General features: G+C 32.4%; 1 protein-coding gene across 1 annotated transcript in view; it reads left to right on the top strand.

Annotated features, from left to right (window-relative positions):
• LOC134270290 (multiple epidermal growth factor-like domains protein 10) overlaps nt 1-1216 on the top strand; it is a 28346-nt gene extending 27130 nt beyond the window's left edge. Inside the window, exons 8-10 of the mRNA XM_062752482.1 lie at nt 61-207; nt 649-778; nt 941-1216. Of these exons, the coding sequence (XP_062608466.1) occupies nt 61-207; nt 649-778; nt 941-1100 (437 nt within the window). The 3' untranslated portion in view covers nt 1101-1216. The remainder of the gene's footprint in view (nt 1-60; nt 208-648; nt 779-940) is intronic.
• The last annotated feature ends 16298 nt before the right edge of the window (nt 1217-17514 follow it).

Raw genomic sequence — 17514 nt, forward strand, 5'->3', positions numbered from 1 at the left:
GTTACATGTTTGTACAGATACTTACAATAATAAAATTTTATACTCTCTTTGGATATTTAGAATGTCCTTTTGGAAACTACGGAATAAATTGTGAGGGGAAGTGCAGTTTACACTGTGGATTTAACGACTCATGCGATATATACGAGGGAACTTGTCCACGGGGATGTCAAGAACCCTACACAGGATCAAACTGCTCACAGCTGCCAAGTAATTCAAATTAAAAAAAATCAGAAATACATTACGTTCTTTTTTCAGAGTGAAAACCAATTACAGCGGAGCCTCATTTATCCGGACGCTTTGGTTCCTAGTCAAGTTGTCCGGATATGTGAAGCCTCCGTATATCTGAATTACCAGCTAAATAAGATAAATAAACGTTAAAAAATTCCGTGCCGATGAATAGTCGTCCGGATACTGAAGCATCCGGATTTCTGGCGTCCGGATATCTGAAATTCCACTGTATAATATCTTTATTTTAAGTATTTTTGTTCCTCTTCTCGTTAATTTTTTTATCATTTTTTTCTGAAATAAAATCTTCCAAATCCTTTGTAGAGTTGTTTAAGCTGATTTGATATAAAACAGCAACCACTATATAATTGTTGATTCCTTCATACATGTAACAGACTAGTTATAGAAACTTTATTTATTAAGGTGATCTCCTTCATCCGATATCTACCAAAGATTCCGTTCTTCCCATTCCCATGCCCTGGTTTCTAGGATTCACTCTGTTGGGAGTGCTTAATTTGTGTCTAATGATAGGAATATGTGTTATAAGCTGCAGGTATTTTTTCTTAAAATAATTATCTTTTTACAATTCACTCTCTTTTCCTCTGAAAAAATTCTTTTATGATGCAAATATCTATATGTTTGTTTTCTAAAATCTGTACAGCGTTAATGGTAAATTGTTTTCACAATCAACTGCTACACATTTGTTTTCTTAAAGGGCATGCTCAAAGAAAAAGTGTAACACTGTTTCTCAGAACACCCAAAGTTCCAGTTACATTAGCAATGAAAGAGGAATCACTTCGTATGAAATACACAACTATCAGGAATTAAGAAATTCCAAAGACGAAATCCATTATCAAGACATTACTTCAATTTGAATTGTACTACAATTACCAAATTACATGTATTTTATCGTCTCACCATACTAACACTTACCTTAAACCTGTCACTAAGATATACGAACTTTGCGTGGTATAAAGTGGACAAAATGTATAGAGTGAAAAATATTTAACATACATATCTTTATATATTTATTTATTTCATTCCATTTGTTGATATATATTGATAATTAATAAAATGATACTTTTTGAAACTACTCTATCATTTATTTATCACAGTATATCGTTATTTTTATTTATTTATTAAATTCACTGGAAAAATATACTAGTATTCAAAGCATAGGTTTGATAATTTCTTGGTACATTTTAATCATCATACTTAAAATTCATTGCACTTATGATGCGCAATGGCGCCTATAACAAAATTCTTTATTTCCTATCCCCGGCATCAGAGGTTCTGGTGTATGGGTTGGGATCTGTTAAAGAGATCGTGAAAATGAATTTATTCCTAGATAAAGTCTGCTCTTGGGTATTTTGTGCATGGTAACATGTATGATAAGCAAGTATTCATTTATCAAAATGGGACGTTCATATGGCCCCTTAGTCACTGTTTCGGTGGTGCTCTGTAGTGAAAAATACAACACCGCTTCGACGTTCGTTTCTTATCCTGTGTATTGATCAAAACAGGATAAAGACGAATAATAAGCAAGGATCATTTTACCAGATTGTGAATTCATGGAACTCTGGGCTTAGCAGCACTTTTTGAAATTGTAGAGAAACGTGTACTCCACTGAGAGAAGTTATTCCCCTTTTCTATTCATCTAATATGATAATTAATTACTGCAATCGATGTACAATGTAAATGAAAGGTTAAACTGCTTAAAAGAAAGAAAAAAAACAATTATAATGTGTAAGAATACAAGAAAAAATCATTTACAGTTTGTAATAGTCATGTAGATATGAAAATGATACAAAAAAGTGGATAAGTGTAAATAACTGTAGACAATTACTGTAGTTTAATAATATACACACAGTGTATTTTTGCATTTACGAAGCATTTAAAAAATGCAGATATCTTACTGCACATGTTGTCGAATTTGCTTCAAGCATTTCTTCAATCTGTTTCGGCCGCCATCAATTGCCGATGGAAATTTGAAAATTGTAAATGTAGCCGCCACTTATAGCCATGGAGTAGTGAGAAATTTTCTTTCCATTTTCCAACCTTTACTGTAATTCGGTATCTGTTTAAATCTAAAATTTCTCACATTATAAAGGAAAGGACAATTTCTCATTTTTGAATCCACAGTGTAATGATAAATTCTTAATTCATTCCAGTGGAATACTCAAGATAATTTATTTAAACAAATATTTTTGTAAATGTTATAATATTAGTTTGTTGTCATTACCAAATGAGTGTAAAACTTGACAGCTCTTCAAGTTCAAGTTAAGTTTATTCACTCAAACCATATAAATGGTACATGAGGTTCAACAATATATGTACAATATATACAAAAAATAATATGCAGGATACACGTGAAATGGCGGAAATACATTCATATGAAGTAAAACAAAAATAATTATGGAGGACAGACTTTTTCGTATACTCTATTTATGTAACTGCAAAGTTTAATTAATACCTTGGAGTCAGCAGATGACAACACTTCTGAGAATTTGAAAACATTTGGTCTATTACAATATTTACTAGGAAGATATTTTTTTCTATATTCGGAAAAATATTTACATTCTGAAATATAGTGATACTCATCAGCTATTTGTCCATTATTACAAAGATTACATAGTCTATCATTTTTGGGAATTCCAAACCATCTCCCAGTCTCAACTGGAAGACGATGATTTGCTGTTCTTAGTTTAATTAAAATTGTTCTAAACTTTTTTGGTAGTAAGGCTAAATATTTTTCAAATCCAAATTCTGTTTTGAAGATACTATAATTAAGACCTTTAGACGAATCGCGCATATTACTTCTCCACTTCTGTATGTACTGATCTTTAAGACGTTGTTCAACTATAGCTTTTAGCCATTTAATATTTAAAAAAATCTGTTCGTTCCATACATTTGAGAAGCCACAGCTATCAAGTATATTCTTAATACATAAAATCTAAGGGTTCTTATGACTTCCTGAACAAAACTGTTCAAATAAATGTCTATATGTAACATAAACAATCTTATTTTCAGGGCTTACCAATAATTTTGCCCAATAGGATATCATTCTTGAATACACTGTTATATACAAAGGGAAGCGACCTGTTTCGCCATAAACCATATAACTAGGAGTACTACTCTTTAGATTAAAAATATATTTCAAAAATTTAAGATGAACGCGTTCAATCATTTCAATGTTCTCGAAACCCCATATCTCACATCCATAAAGAAGTACTGGAGTGACAACTTTATCGAACAAATCAAGCTTACAATCCACTGGTAAATTAAATTGTCTAATTTTTCGTATAATTCCATACATGGCTTTTTGAGCTTGCTCACATAAATGTTTTTAGTTTTACAGAATGAACCTGATCGGGAAAAGAGTATACCTAGGTATTTAAATTCGTTCACAATTTCAATAACAGAATTATTGTAGTAAAATACATTTTTTACAGATGAACCTTTCGAAAAAATCATAATTTTTGTTTTGTCTACATTGACATTCAGTTTCCATTGTACACAATACGAATGAAACTCATTTATAGCATGCTGTAAACCCTCTGCAGACTCAGGCATTATAACTGTATCGTCAGCATAGAACAGAATAAATAATTTAAAATACAGCAAAATTTCATTTTCTACAGAGTTTGAACTGCTTACATTATTAAAAGATAGCCCATGCACATTTCTGCTGGCGAGAAACTCTTCTAAATCATTAATATACGAGCAGAAATCAGTAGAGGTGATAAATTTTCTCCTTGGCGGACACCAATATTACAATTGTAAAATTCAGATGAAAGACCATTCATAGTCACAAGGGACTTGACTCCATCATACATGTTTTTAATAAAAGTAAAACATTTACCGCTAATGCCATTATTCAACAGTTTGTACCAAAGCCCATTTCTCCACACAGTATCGAATGCCTGTTTGAAGTCAATAAAAGCACAAAAAAGTTTCTTTTTGAGGGACATCACCATGTTTGTAAGAAAATGTAAACTAAGTATATTATCCAAGGTAGAAACCTTTCCGAAAGCCAGTTTGACTTTAGCTTATAAGATTTAAGTTCTCTACATAACATTCCAAGCGTTTACATAAAATGGAGGTAAAAACCTTACCAAGGCAACTTAAAAGTGTTATTGGACGATAATTTTCTGGATTTGTTGGGTCACCTTTATTCTTAAAAATCGGTTTGACAATAACCGTGAGCCATTCGTCTGGAATGATTCCACTATCAAAAATCAAATTAAACAGTTTCTTATATACAGGCAAAAATATAGCTATTGTTAATGAAATGTGTTCGTTTAACAACTGGTCGTAACCTGCTGCCTTATTATTTTTCAGTTTTTTAACTGCACATAAAATTTCTTCCTCACTAATCTCTAAATTCAAAAAATCATCCCATTCATGGGTATCTGTTGGGAAACTTAGAGTATCGACATCTTCTACGTCATTATTATGACCTTCATTGATGCCCTTCAGAAAATCAAACATAGCATTAATACTTACAGCACATTTATTTAATGCATTAGGACCATTTAAAATTTTCCAGTGATCTCTAGTATTTGTTGAGCGTAATGATTTCAAGTTTTTTTGTTATGCCTTTCCTATAATCTTTTATACATAAATCCAAAATCTTTTTCATAGTTTTTGCTTTCTAAATGAAGATTAGCTTTATTTTCTAAACAAGAATTTTTACTATTTAATCGCTTTGCCAAATGATATTTCGTTCTCGCCGTCCTGCACTCTTTATTGAACCAGGGTTTATCACGTTTGTTTTCACAATTATTTTTCTTAAAATTGCGACTAAACCCAATTGTTGATTTAGCTGTGTTTAAAAATATACCACATAACTTATAAGTAACATCGTTTGGAGTGTCTTTACTAATGTTACTTATTTCTGTACTACTGGTCAAAATATCTAATTCATTCTCTATGTCCTTGACCTTAGATATATCCACATTCTCTGGGAAATGTTTTGCTTGGTCTTGTGACAATAGTTTTACACGTGACTGATTTTCAACAATATCTTCACACCTGTGTTCTGTGAAAAACGCTGGTAAAATAGAAAATGAAACTGGGTTGTGCACATCCGAATACAGGTTACAGAAGTCAGAGATATCAAAATCTTGAATAATTTCAAACAGAGGTGCTGTGGCAACCACATAATCCACCGTGCTACTACCCTTACAAGTTAAACCTCCCACGTATTTATCACTGCCAACACGGTCATTTACAATATAAATATCATTGTTTTTGCAAAAATCAATCATTTTGTATCTAAAGTTATTAACATGGACTTCTTGTACCACCCTATGGAGAGGAATCTTAAAGTTATCAAAAATAATAGTTCTGGACTCTATGGCTGTCTTAAAAAATTCCTCACATTTGTGTAATTCTAGCTGAAAGTCATCAGCTTCAAACCAGTCATGCAAATTGCCCACTCTGGAGTTAAAGTCACCCATTAAACACACATATTTGCTATCTTTAGATATATAGAAATAAATTCACTCTCAATGTCTAGAAAACAATCTGAAGATGTATAAATAATATTTACTGCCTTCCGGGGGCAGGTACACGACACCAAATATTGCATCTTCATCATTATTAAACAAACATTTACTTATCTTAAACCAAAGAACATATTTACAAGTGGTGTTCAATATTTTCACATGTTTAACCAAAGTATCTCTTACAGCTAAAATAATTCCTCCTGATCGAATTTTTGACTATTTTTGTCTATTTTTCATAAATAATGTAAAACCTGGAATCTGAATTATATCAGCGACATCAGTTTTTGTCTCGGTAAAACCGATAATATCAAATTTGGATATGTAATCCAAATATTCACTATAATTGAGTTTATTTTTAATTCCGCACACATTTAAACTAAGAAGTTTGATAGAGTTGTTTGCTGACTTCTGGCCCTCCGCGCTCTCCTATTTCGTCGGTGTCGAAGATTTCCTGAAGCGTTTGTTTCCCCGTGGGCGTGGTGTAGGATTGTCATTATTGGCAGGCCCGCGGCGCGCACCGGACGCCCACGGTGTGCTCCTGGAACTCTCGGACATCCTTTGGTTGGAGTAGTTAAGGGAGTTGACGTGTTCCTCTGTATCGCTGGGTTCATACAACTCACAATCAATGTACAGTTTGTCCACAACAAGTTTCACCCGTCTATTATTTTTCAACGCCTTGCGCATAACAGGATACAACTTTCGCCGTTTCTCCTCTACCACCGGTGGAAATTGTTCGTTCACCCAAATGTTGGATCCCTTAAGTTTGAGTGGGGTACGTCTACGAACAAATTCCCGATCTTTATAAAAATTAAACTTTGCCACAATGTTCCTTGGCTTGGTTCTGTACTCATCAGGTTTTCCCAAACGATGCACTCTCTCTAAGGGAATTTCGTCATGAATTTTTAACTTGTTTTTCAGGAAATCTCGCAGAACTTCTTCACAGTTTTCCTCTCTGTTTTCTGATATTTCAGTGAATACTAAATTATCTCTCATGGACCTGCTCTTTAGATCGATCACTGATTTATGTAATTCACGATGACTGTTGCTTAACTCTGTCATATCATCAGTTAATTTCTTGTCTAAATTGGCTGTATCAATTCGAATAGCTTTCACGTCTTGATCTGCGTGATCTGCGTGAGATTTTACATTCTCAAACATATCACTCATAGACTGCGCACTTGCTTCAATGGACGACACGGTCTGTTTCACATCCTTGACCTCTCAGATGCGCCGATATGTTATGATTACTTTCACGTAATTTAAAATCCTCATAAAACTGCCTAAAATTATGCAGGGAGGGATCTTTTTTTGCCAGCACCTACTGCGACACGTGACCTCGGTTTATAAGTCTCATCCAAAGGACCTGTCTCCACATCACACAGTAGGATTTGAAAGGTCATAGTGACCTACTTTTGGTGGAAAATTTCTTAGGTCACAAGATGCAGTGATTGACAAAGATTGATGACTCTAGCCATTCAAGTTTATCCCTCTCAACACAGTACTAGTGTTTCTTGATAATTTGGTGCTCCATATTACTGCCCAGCGTCACAATTTTAGACAATGTCTAATTCAAAGTGCTTTGGCATATATCGTAATATATTTAATGATGTCAAATAAATGCTTTTTTTTAGACAAAGAACAACACAGATTAATAGAGTTTTACCTACGTAAATTTTATGTTATTTTATGTTATTATAATATTTCCGTATACCCTGGAAACTATTGACAATGCTAAAAGTAAAAGTTAAAAATTGTCGTGCGCCGACCACCGATATTTAACCGCATTTAAAGCGGCAATACATCTGCAAATCGTGTTCTTTTTCATTCAAATTTACCCAATATATATTTCAGAAATATGGTAAAAAGTTGAAGTAAGCATTTTTAGAAAAATAAATATTCTCTCCTCAAATAAAATTAACGTAAATAGAATCTGCCGGAAAATCAAGGGTTGTACAACTTAGATATGTTTACTTGTACCACGTGAAATCTAAAATGGCACGTGCATACAATGTAGGGTTTACAATTATGATGGAATATAAGGTAAAAGCAATTCTCAGAATCAAAATATCTTAACTATCTTGTAAATTGATAATAGTTAGCATTTTAGTCTGCATTCAGACGAATTTAACATGATTAATTACAAATGTTGACGTTTTGTGTATTGGGGTGCAGGAAAGAAAAATCCACCAAATCATACGTCATCGCGGCAAAATGTCAAACAAAATATCTTTCTGCTGTTCCAATACAATTTGCACTTTAAATGGCAATAATTTTTATATGTCATAAGTGCATTTTTATGTTGAATTTACAAATTTTTTTCTTTGAAAGCCATGGAGATACAAGAAATGATAGCATGTATAAACAAACCTGTAGGGGAGAAGCTTCGCGAGTCCCACGTGAATGTCGCCGAGATCCCGTTACTTATTCATCCAATGATATTAATCTCCCAACTAAATTTTTGTAAGGAAAGTTGCTTTTTAATTTCAAGCCCTATTTTTGTTTTTGTTTTTCGTTTTGGTCGATTTTGTCAATGTAGCAGGCCTACGGGGCTTCCCTCTCTTACCATGCTGTTTTGTTTATGAAAACTAGACACATGCGTGTATATCATGGAATGTGGAATCTCGAACACGTTGCTATGTATATATTTATGTACCATTAATAATTATTAATTTTAATGAAATAATAAGAATTATTTACTTATAAAATTTGTAATTTTCTAAAAGTGTACAAATTTATGAGTATGAAAAAAATTCCAAATCCTATAGGGAAATTTGAACAAGTCTATTTTTGAAGATATACGTCGTATTGTCACTTTAAATGCTGTTTCTAATAATTAAAATTATACACATGGCATTACAGGCATATGATATTTTTTCACGATTACGAAAAGATCATTTTCCAAATTCATGCAAAAAATATTAGTTGTAGTTGAATATATATATATATATATATATATATATATCATCAAATGTGTTCAGCAATATTCCTGATTGATCTTACTTCACATGAAGCAGAATGTGTGGAAAACTTTATTTGTTAAAATAAGAAACTATTTGCTGTGATGCTATTTGCATCTCAACATTTAAGAATTGTGTTTCGACGATACAATGTCAACTAACAATGGTTACTTACATTCATATGTCGACATGATGTATACCAATGAGCTTAAAATAAAACATTCTACAGAGTCTGTAACATCTCTTACATATCTGAATTCATTACTAGAAAGAGACATTTATGGTTATCTTATGACAAGCTTCAAGATTAATATGATAACTTTTACTTTACAATTGTCAATATCATTAAACACCAAATTGACAATGCTTTTTTCGATTATTTCCTGATCATGACATGGAACACAGGGCGGTTAAAACCGCTGTAAGGGGATTCTCACTCCTCCATAGCAATTGATCCCAAACCTGATGTTTTAGAGGTCTAGTCTATTGTTTGTTCTGCTCCTGATTTGAATTTTTAATTCATTTTTAAGCTTTGATAATGTTTATTATCTTTATATATTTAATTTATACTTTTAATTCTTCGGGGAACTCTAGACACTAACAAAGAGTGTTTTGTGGATCAAACTTTAATATCAAGGTTTGCAAATTGAGACAATTTAAGTCATTTTCATCATAGAAAACCTATCTTATTTCTGTAATAACAATGTTCTAAGACACTGAACTAAATGTATTTGCGAGCAGAAATCGGTGTTGTTAACTTACATTGGTAAACTAATGAAAATGATTAATTCAGATACTTATTCATGGTCTAATACGAGGGGCATTTCAAAAGTTCTGAGAACTGTTAAATAAAAAATTAACCGTTTCACGGAAATAATTGAGTTTGATATCATTGGAAAGATCAGAAAAATAAACACATATTGTGACGTCACTTTGTAATTTTTATGACGTAATATCTCCGAAAATGACGTCAGAATATAGAATGTTTAGCATACTGGCTATAATAATGACGTACAGTAACAAATGACACAATTTGATCCAATTAAAATTTCAAAGACAACTTTTGCTCATTACTCGGGTGCAAGCTATTGGACGCAAATGCCAGTTGGTGGAATGTTCACATAAACAACAATCTATCATATTGTGTTCTATTTCAGAGATCTTCTTGCTCTGAAATGGTTTTAGCGATTGTCAAACATCACATGTTTTTATCGGATCTCGCTCAAATTATTGCGTAAAACAGACCTAACTGCGAGATAAAGGCAAAGTTGACAATCAAAGAAAAATAGACTATCGTGTTACAAAATTTGATGGCATCAAATCGTCAGGTGTTTTAACTAGATTTGTGAGATCGATGAAGGCTCAAGAGAAATTAAGTTTAGTGTGCCCAATATGTTCGCGTAAAATCCAAAATGGGGCGGGCGCAGTTGTAACCCCACCGTACCTCCACATATTCGCAAAATTTAATTCATGGAAATTAAATTTTACATGTTTGTCTAACTTATAAATCTTTTTTGGAGTTAAAAGTCAAAAGCGGTAGTGAGTTTGGGGCGCCGAAGTTGAATTAATAAGAAAAAATACGCACAGAAACAAGTCAAGTGCAAGACTTTTGTATATTTTATTTGTAAACGGTAAGAGTACTGTTACTCAAAATATATTTGTTGAAAACTGCATTAATATTCTTCAGTTTTATACAGAACATGTTTTATTTCATACAATGGAGAGCTTTACAAAAGACCGAAAATCCAGTCGTATATTGTAACTTAAAATCGTAAATGAATGTCGATGATAGCATAACCGGACATAAACAGTGCTATTAAACAAATCATACAATGAAATATGGAACTGTTGATAAACAGTACCATAGTCCTACTTTACTTTCTTGCAAATAAGAATTTTCTTTGAAATATTTTTTCAAATAAGCCTTTGGTAGCACTTTAAAATCGTCTCATGTGGATGAAAACGCGACATTTCAGTATGATAATCATTCTATATTCTGACGTCATTTTCGGAGATATTACGTCATAAAAATTGCAAAGTTATGTCACAATATGTGTATATTTTTCTGATCTTTCAAACTCAATAATTTCCGTGAAACGATTAACTTTTTATCAAACAGTTCTCAGGACTTTTGAAATGTCCCTCGTATACAGTATAAGGTTACGAATAATTATTTAAATCCACAAATTGTATAATGTACTGAAAATGTTCATACAATAAATCCTCTGTGTATAGCAACAACTGCAATAAATTGACAGAAAGTATCATATACTGGTCATTGTTCAGAGTTCACAAAGGATTTCTTGTGTGCAAGCATCTACATTGACCGTAGTTATTAAGTCCCATTCGCACTGAAATTCTCGCCATTGGATTCGAATCTACGGTTTTCTCCTTGCACTGTAATTCTAACCACTGTGCTTTACGAAAGTCTCGGGATAAGGTCTATATAGATGAAGTGACCACCCTCTTTTTTAGGATGGAAAGTATCATTCTTTAAGTTGTTAATATAATTTATATTCATCATTGAAGATAAAAAGAGAAATATCGTGAAGAATGTTTGTAAATAAGAAGACTTATAACTACATGTAGTTTTCAAATTCCAATTGACTCAAATAATTTATTTTACAAGTACATTTTTCTTAGTTTCACATTTCATTTTAACTTAATATGTCATATGAAAAATATTTCTATAAAATATTTAATTAATAGCCATTCTCTGTAACCACTTGAACTTCGTTGCCACGCATGGTAACCGATTTTGATGAAACTTCACCCATGGTTATAACTTGACACCAGAAACAAATATCAAACTAAAATTTCGTTGCTAAGTGTCTCGGTTGCTATGGCAACAGCCGGAAAAGTTTGAAAAATCGAGATTTTCAGCCACTTTAAATCTTGACTGTGGCTTAATAAAAACTAGAAAGAGCAAACAAACCATTTTCACAAAAACATGACACCTTGATGTCACTTATACTGTAAAGAAACTGTTTAGAATATATCTCTAAGTAAGTGGTAACCAAGGGTACATTTAGAATACATTTAAAATGCTGAAATATGCTGAAAAACCCTCCGTATTCACTAATGGTAGGTGTTGCATGCTCAAACCCAATCAACGACTTAAAAAGAACAATGAAAATGTTTGACCTTAAGTATATAAGTATAAGCAATATTATTCTATAAATAACTTTTATGGTTGCCATGGTAACAGAGTGTAACCATGCAAAACCAGTAACTGAGATTGGGTTAATGCCACTGTCTTGAGGAAAAACATGAAAATTCAAGACTGGCAAATATGCATCCTTAGGACCTTGCATAACCAAAGCCATAAGAAAAATTGGGTATAATTGCTACTTTGCAGTGTTACCGTGGAAACAAAGTACCAGTGCTTAAAAGTGAATTATTTTTTGCTGCATTAAGAATTAAATCGCCATATCATCAAGAAACAAATTAAAGGACTCAGCTTGAATAGTACTTATCTGTTAGAACTGAAGTTGAATATCATATATTGATAAAATTTGATGAAGAAAACAACACTGTTGCTATGGTTACCAAGAAGGGAAAATGTTCGATTTTGTGAACTTTATATCAATATTAAACCCTGTTTGCCAACTTCTTGCATCCACTTAGAGATTGGATGATCGTCAAAATTAAAAGTCAGGTTAGCTGTTAATAAATATCAATCATAAAAGTTTTGGGAATCTACATTTAAGGGTACGTATCCAAGGAAAGAAAATATTTTTCAGGTTTTCAAGCATATATTTTCTGCTTATTTCCATAGCAACGCTCTATTTAAAGAATCTAATCTGAATTTTTTCAAAAGGGAAAACTAGGAACACACCAACATCTTTAAAAATTGATCATTATTTGTGAGAAAATGTCCTTTTTTAAAAGATAGGATCAGATTTAAACATACAGAGTGTTACTTTGAAGGCTCTCTGTGGTATAAAAACCTTGGCAACCATTGCCAACCAAAATGAAATATCATATTTTGTTCTTGGTATATGTTTCAAGGCTCTTTTTTCTATTATTCGACCACATTTCATCCTGTAATTGCTTTTTATTTTTATGTGTATGACTTTATAAAATTCAATGAATATTTTTTTTTTTTAATTTTGAATACTTTGTTACCATAGTAACGTATGCAATAGTTGATTTACCAAACATGTTTATCATGCATTTGAGACATCTGACCTTCAACTTTTGGAAACAGTCATTGCTAATTGTTTGCTTTGCCGCAAATGTTAACTATGGGGTTCTAAACATGTTAAAAAATGCCATTTTTCGAACATTAAGACATGTTGCCATGGTAACTATAAAGCATAGCAACCAATTTTTGCCTGATTTCAGTTTAGGGTATCAATGACTTTTATCATAGAGAGTTTGGAGAAATTCTGAGACTATGCGTGCCACAGCTCCTATATAAAATTTCAAATCACTACAGAGAATGGCTCTTAAAGTGCCAGAATGAACTTATAGAATAAATTTTAACCAGAGAATAGTTGTCATATAGAGTAATACATTCTGTTGCATTTTTAACTTCCTTTAATTTGTATTTTAAAAAAACCGTTAAGTAAACATTTATGTAAAATATGTTGAGTAATTCATTAAGTGGATACGAGGTTCCCGAAAAGAATACACAAGGTGAGATTTATTCGTTTCCTATGTCCAAAGCACGGAAAAGCAAGTGTTTACATAGCATAAACAGCTGATAAAGTTATGTCATGTGTAAGACCGAAAACGACTGTCCTATGAAAACAAGATGTTTGTGAAACACTGTTGCCACCGATGGGCAACATAGCAAAGATTAAACTTTTCTTAAAAGCAAACATACTGAAAATACAATTCTAAGATATGAAAGTAGGCCAAGATTTCATTTTTTTCATAAGTACGGAAATCTCCAAGGTCAAAAGATCAAGGTATTGATAATGGAGAAAGAGAAATGCAAATAAAAATGTTTCCACAATGCATAAAAATCTCTTGAGCCACTTACTCTTGACATAAATGTTTTTATGCTGTTAAAGACCCAAAGAAATCTGATTCAGTACTTGAAGTAATATTTGATTTTGAAACTCCTTTTTAAGCTAATAAGGAATGCTCTTTTTAGATTGATTTTGTTAAGTTTATTTGTGTTTTACTTATAGATCTAAACACTTTTTCTTCTTTTTTAAAGAAACTTTGGATAAATTTTACCAAAATAAGCTGTTCAGGCCAAGATTTAGAACTAAATCGTTAACAGTTGATGTTGAGTCTGCATCACAAAATCCCCTAATTTTTCATACTATTAATTAAAAATATATTATGCCATTTTGTTCTTTTTTTATTGGATAGGATTATATCTAAGGTTACATAATTTATAAAACACATGTTTTATCATAATTGAGATAAGTTTTCCAAAGCTGTCTTTGGATAGGTATACCCCCATCTTAGAAATATCAAGTTTTACCAGAATTCTTAGCAAAATTGTGAAAAATATACAAAGATGCAGTCTTTAAATGAATTATACATCTCACGTAAATTTGTAAAACAAAAAAAAAACAGCTCAAGTAATTAAGAAAAATACAATTCCTCCTTAACATACAGGCAACTAAGAATAGAGTGTCTGTGTCAGCATACAGTGACCTAGATGGAGTTAATCAGACTTGCAGATGGCAAAGTATTCAGTCCTGTAATAATATACTAGTATATAATTACCAAAATCCATGTGCTTAACACTCTAAAGTAAACATAAAAAAGACATGTTATAATTTAAACCAGATCCGTTCAAGTTATGTCCTTCCTCAATTACCAAATATATGTTTAATGTTAAGGGTCTAAGCTTGATATAAAAAAAACTAGGATCATTTTTGTGAGATAAAACTACTCTCTACGAGGCATTATTTTAAATAATCAACTGAGTAATTTTCAACTGAGTTAAATTGTCCTTTTGACAAGATGCAACATAAAACTAGAATATACTCTACCTCAATTCAAAGATTTACATGAGAGGTTGAATGGGACGTTTGGTTCAACCCCTCTTTAATAGGAAATTGCAGGCAGGTTTAGACAGTATTGAATACTTATTTGTCATTTTTGTAGGATAAAATATAAAATCAAGCTCCATTCAATTAGGGAAGCAGCTACTACACATTTCCCAGTTCGGGGGGGGGGGGGGGATTAGGACACACATTGTTATTGTTAGAAGTAGCTTAGAAGCTTAGAACCTTAAGCTAAGAGGTGACAGTATTGTTTCTTTTTCCAATTTCGGTATGCCATTTGGGTATTTTTCAGTACAAAACCCTTTAAGAAAACTATTAGCAACATTTGCAAAGAAAGTTATTTTTCTATAAGTTCTATATTACTTTGTCGAGGAAACTTGGTCTGAAGTGTTTTCAAGATTTGAAAGTCATAAAAAGAGTGACCGCCTTTTATGTTATTAATACAATTAACCAATGGAAAAATACAGTGCAAGTAGGTATCAACCATGTTAGAGTGAATAGAAGTTGTTTTATACGGATAAGTCCTTGACTCCATTTTTGAAACTTGTGTAATCACTTATTCTGTAAATTTGTTGAATGAGCAGGCCCTGGTCTACGGTGATCATTTGCACTGAGGTACTATCGCCGTCACCATGGTTTTTGGCACCCCATTGGTGGCGGTTGCACTTCCATGATTACTCGTAGTAGACACGAACAGTCATGGCCCTCGCAATTGGACGAATGCAACACATATTCTTACGCTCATTCCATGGTTAATTGACTTGATTGATATTTGAATTAGTTGATTTATAACTAACTGATGGATTGACAAGTAATTGACTTCATTGATATTTGAAATGATTGATTATGGATTGATTGATTGAATTTGATTGATTATTGAATTGTGACGTTCATGCACTTGTGACCTCCAGTACCTAGAGCATGATTGCCCGATTTGGGTCGTCACATATGTTGTATTGATTGTTGATTGTAGGGCACCCCTGTGATAATCCCAGCAAATTGATCACTGCGGCCAGAAGTGCCATATTAAACAATTGGAGAAGTTTAATGGGTTAATTTGAAACAACAGACACATGACAAGATGATGTTCAATCGACATACTTACTCCTCAATGACACCTGATCCCTCTTCTGCTGTTGTACATGTAAGAGGTCCGTGTTTGCTATGTTTCTGATTTGTATTGTTGAAATGAACTTACGAGTATTATAAATGTACGTATTCATCATATTTCATATTCTTAACAGAAATAAAATTTGTCCATAAAAAATACTATCAAAATTAAAACATATTGCTGTATATTTCCGTATCTGTAGCTCACATTTTTTTGAGTTTCTTCAACGACATTGTAGTTGATGGTTGTCAACTGAGACTTCAAAACTTTTTTTTCTTTCTACACTCTTTGATAACATTGCATTTCCTTCCAACATCAACAGAAAAGCTGAAAAGTGAAAAATGTACGCTGAAGTTTTGACAGTTTTGACAAAAAAAACTTCCTAGTACTGAATTGGTCATATTCAATCTTGGTTCGCTTTGAATTTATGCGTAAAACTGGACAGAGAGACATATTTGGGAATAGAATACAGGTAATAAAATTGGAATTTGGAAGACCTTTTTTGAGACAGATAAAATATCAAAAACAATCAATTTGACTCATCAGTTTTAAGCAAAACCTAACAAACCTGAAAGAAAATATTTAATCTTTGGATTCGCCATTTTTTGTTCTATTTTCAATATCAAAAATGAAAAACTTCTGCCTTATTTGCTTTCCATATAACATTTAAAATCCGAGTTTGTTCACAAATATCAGAATTCGTTCATCACTCAAAGAGGACAACATATCCACAGTTGATATATACCTGAACGGTTTCTTTCCGTTGATGTTTGAGAGCCAGATTCTAAATGACAAACAAGGATAAAACTGCACCTTTTGTTCCACTGAATTATTACTTAGATATCCAGTAATGTGACAGAATGGCAGAGATCCGCCATTTAGTCACATACCAGTGAACTTTCAGTCAGCTATCAATAATGTGTCATTGAATGGAACAGCTTTATTCTTTGAAAGTCTATTATAGGTTATTCCTTCGTGATGTTTCTCTCAATAAAAAACCAATAATGCCTTTTTGAAATCCATTTAATGTTCTGCTGTCACGAGACCTCGGCTTATACGTCTTATCCGAAGTACCGCTGTGGGATTCGAACCCGTGATCCAATGAAAAGATACTTACTCAGAAACGTTAGCGTAAACGCTCCAACCATTGCTCAAAGCGATCGATCTTTGAAACTACGCGAAAAGATCAAAAACTGAAATATTTTTAATCTGTGAAAATCTTTGAGATATACAATGGTTAAATCATCGAGAATTTTTTTTCTTCATAAAATGCTAGTTTCGTTTTCATTATAGATCTATTAATTTGAGGTCCATTTAGGCTGGATAGAAGACAGTTTTTAAATAATATATATTAGACAGTTTACAACTTTTACTTAAGTCATATGTATAATGATGCATAAAAAGCTGTCTTTATTTACATGCAAAACCAAAATGGGGAACATCAGTCTGTGATTTTTCTGATTTTCTTACCATTTTCCCCTCATAAATTTCACCTGGCTTGGTTTATCTTTTAAATTGTTTATATAACACTTTTAGCATCAAGCTAACGTATTCTGAAATTTATTTCATCTGCAAACGTTTAGTGAGTGTGATTTGTCCATATTTGTATCATTGTCCAAGTGTCATTTCTTTTTGACCTCCTAATAATACCTCTAAATGTTTTGGAGGTCTCTGTTTGCTCTGATCCTATTTCGTATTGTTTTATGAAATTTGAGCTTGAATACTGTTTGATATCT

Source organism: Saccostrea cucullata, unplaced genomic scaffold (assembly GCF_032062105.1).
Source record: "Saccostrea cucullata isolate Sc308-1 unplaced genomic scaffold, CSIRO_AGI_Scuc_v1 ctg5024, whole genome shotgun sequence".
NCBI classification, from domain to species: domain Eukaryota; kingdom Metazoa; phylum Mollusca; class Bivalvia; order Ostreida; family Ostreidae; genus Saccostrea; species Saccostrea cuccullata.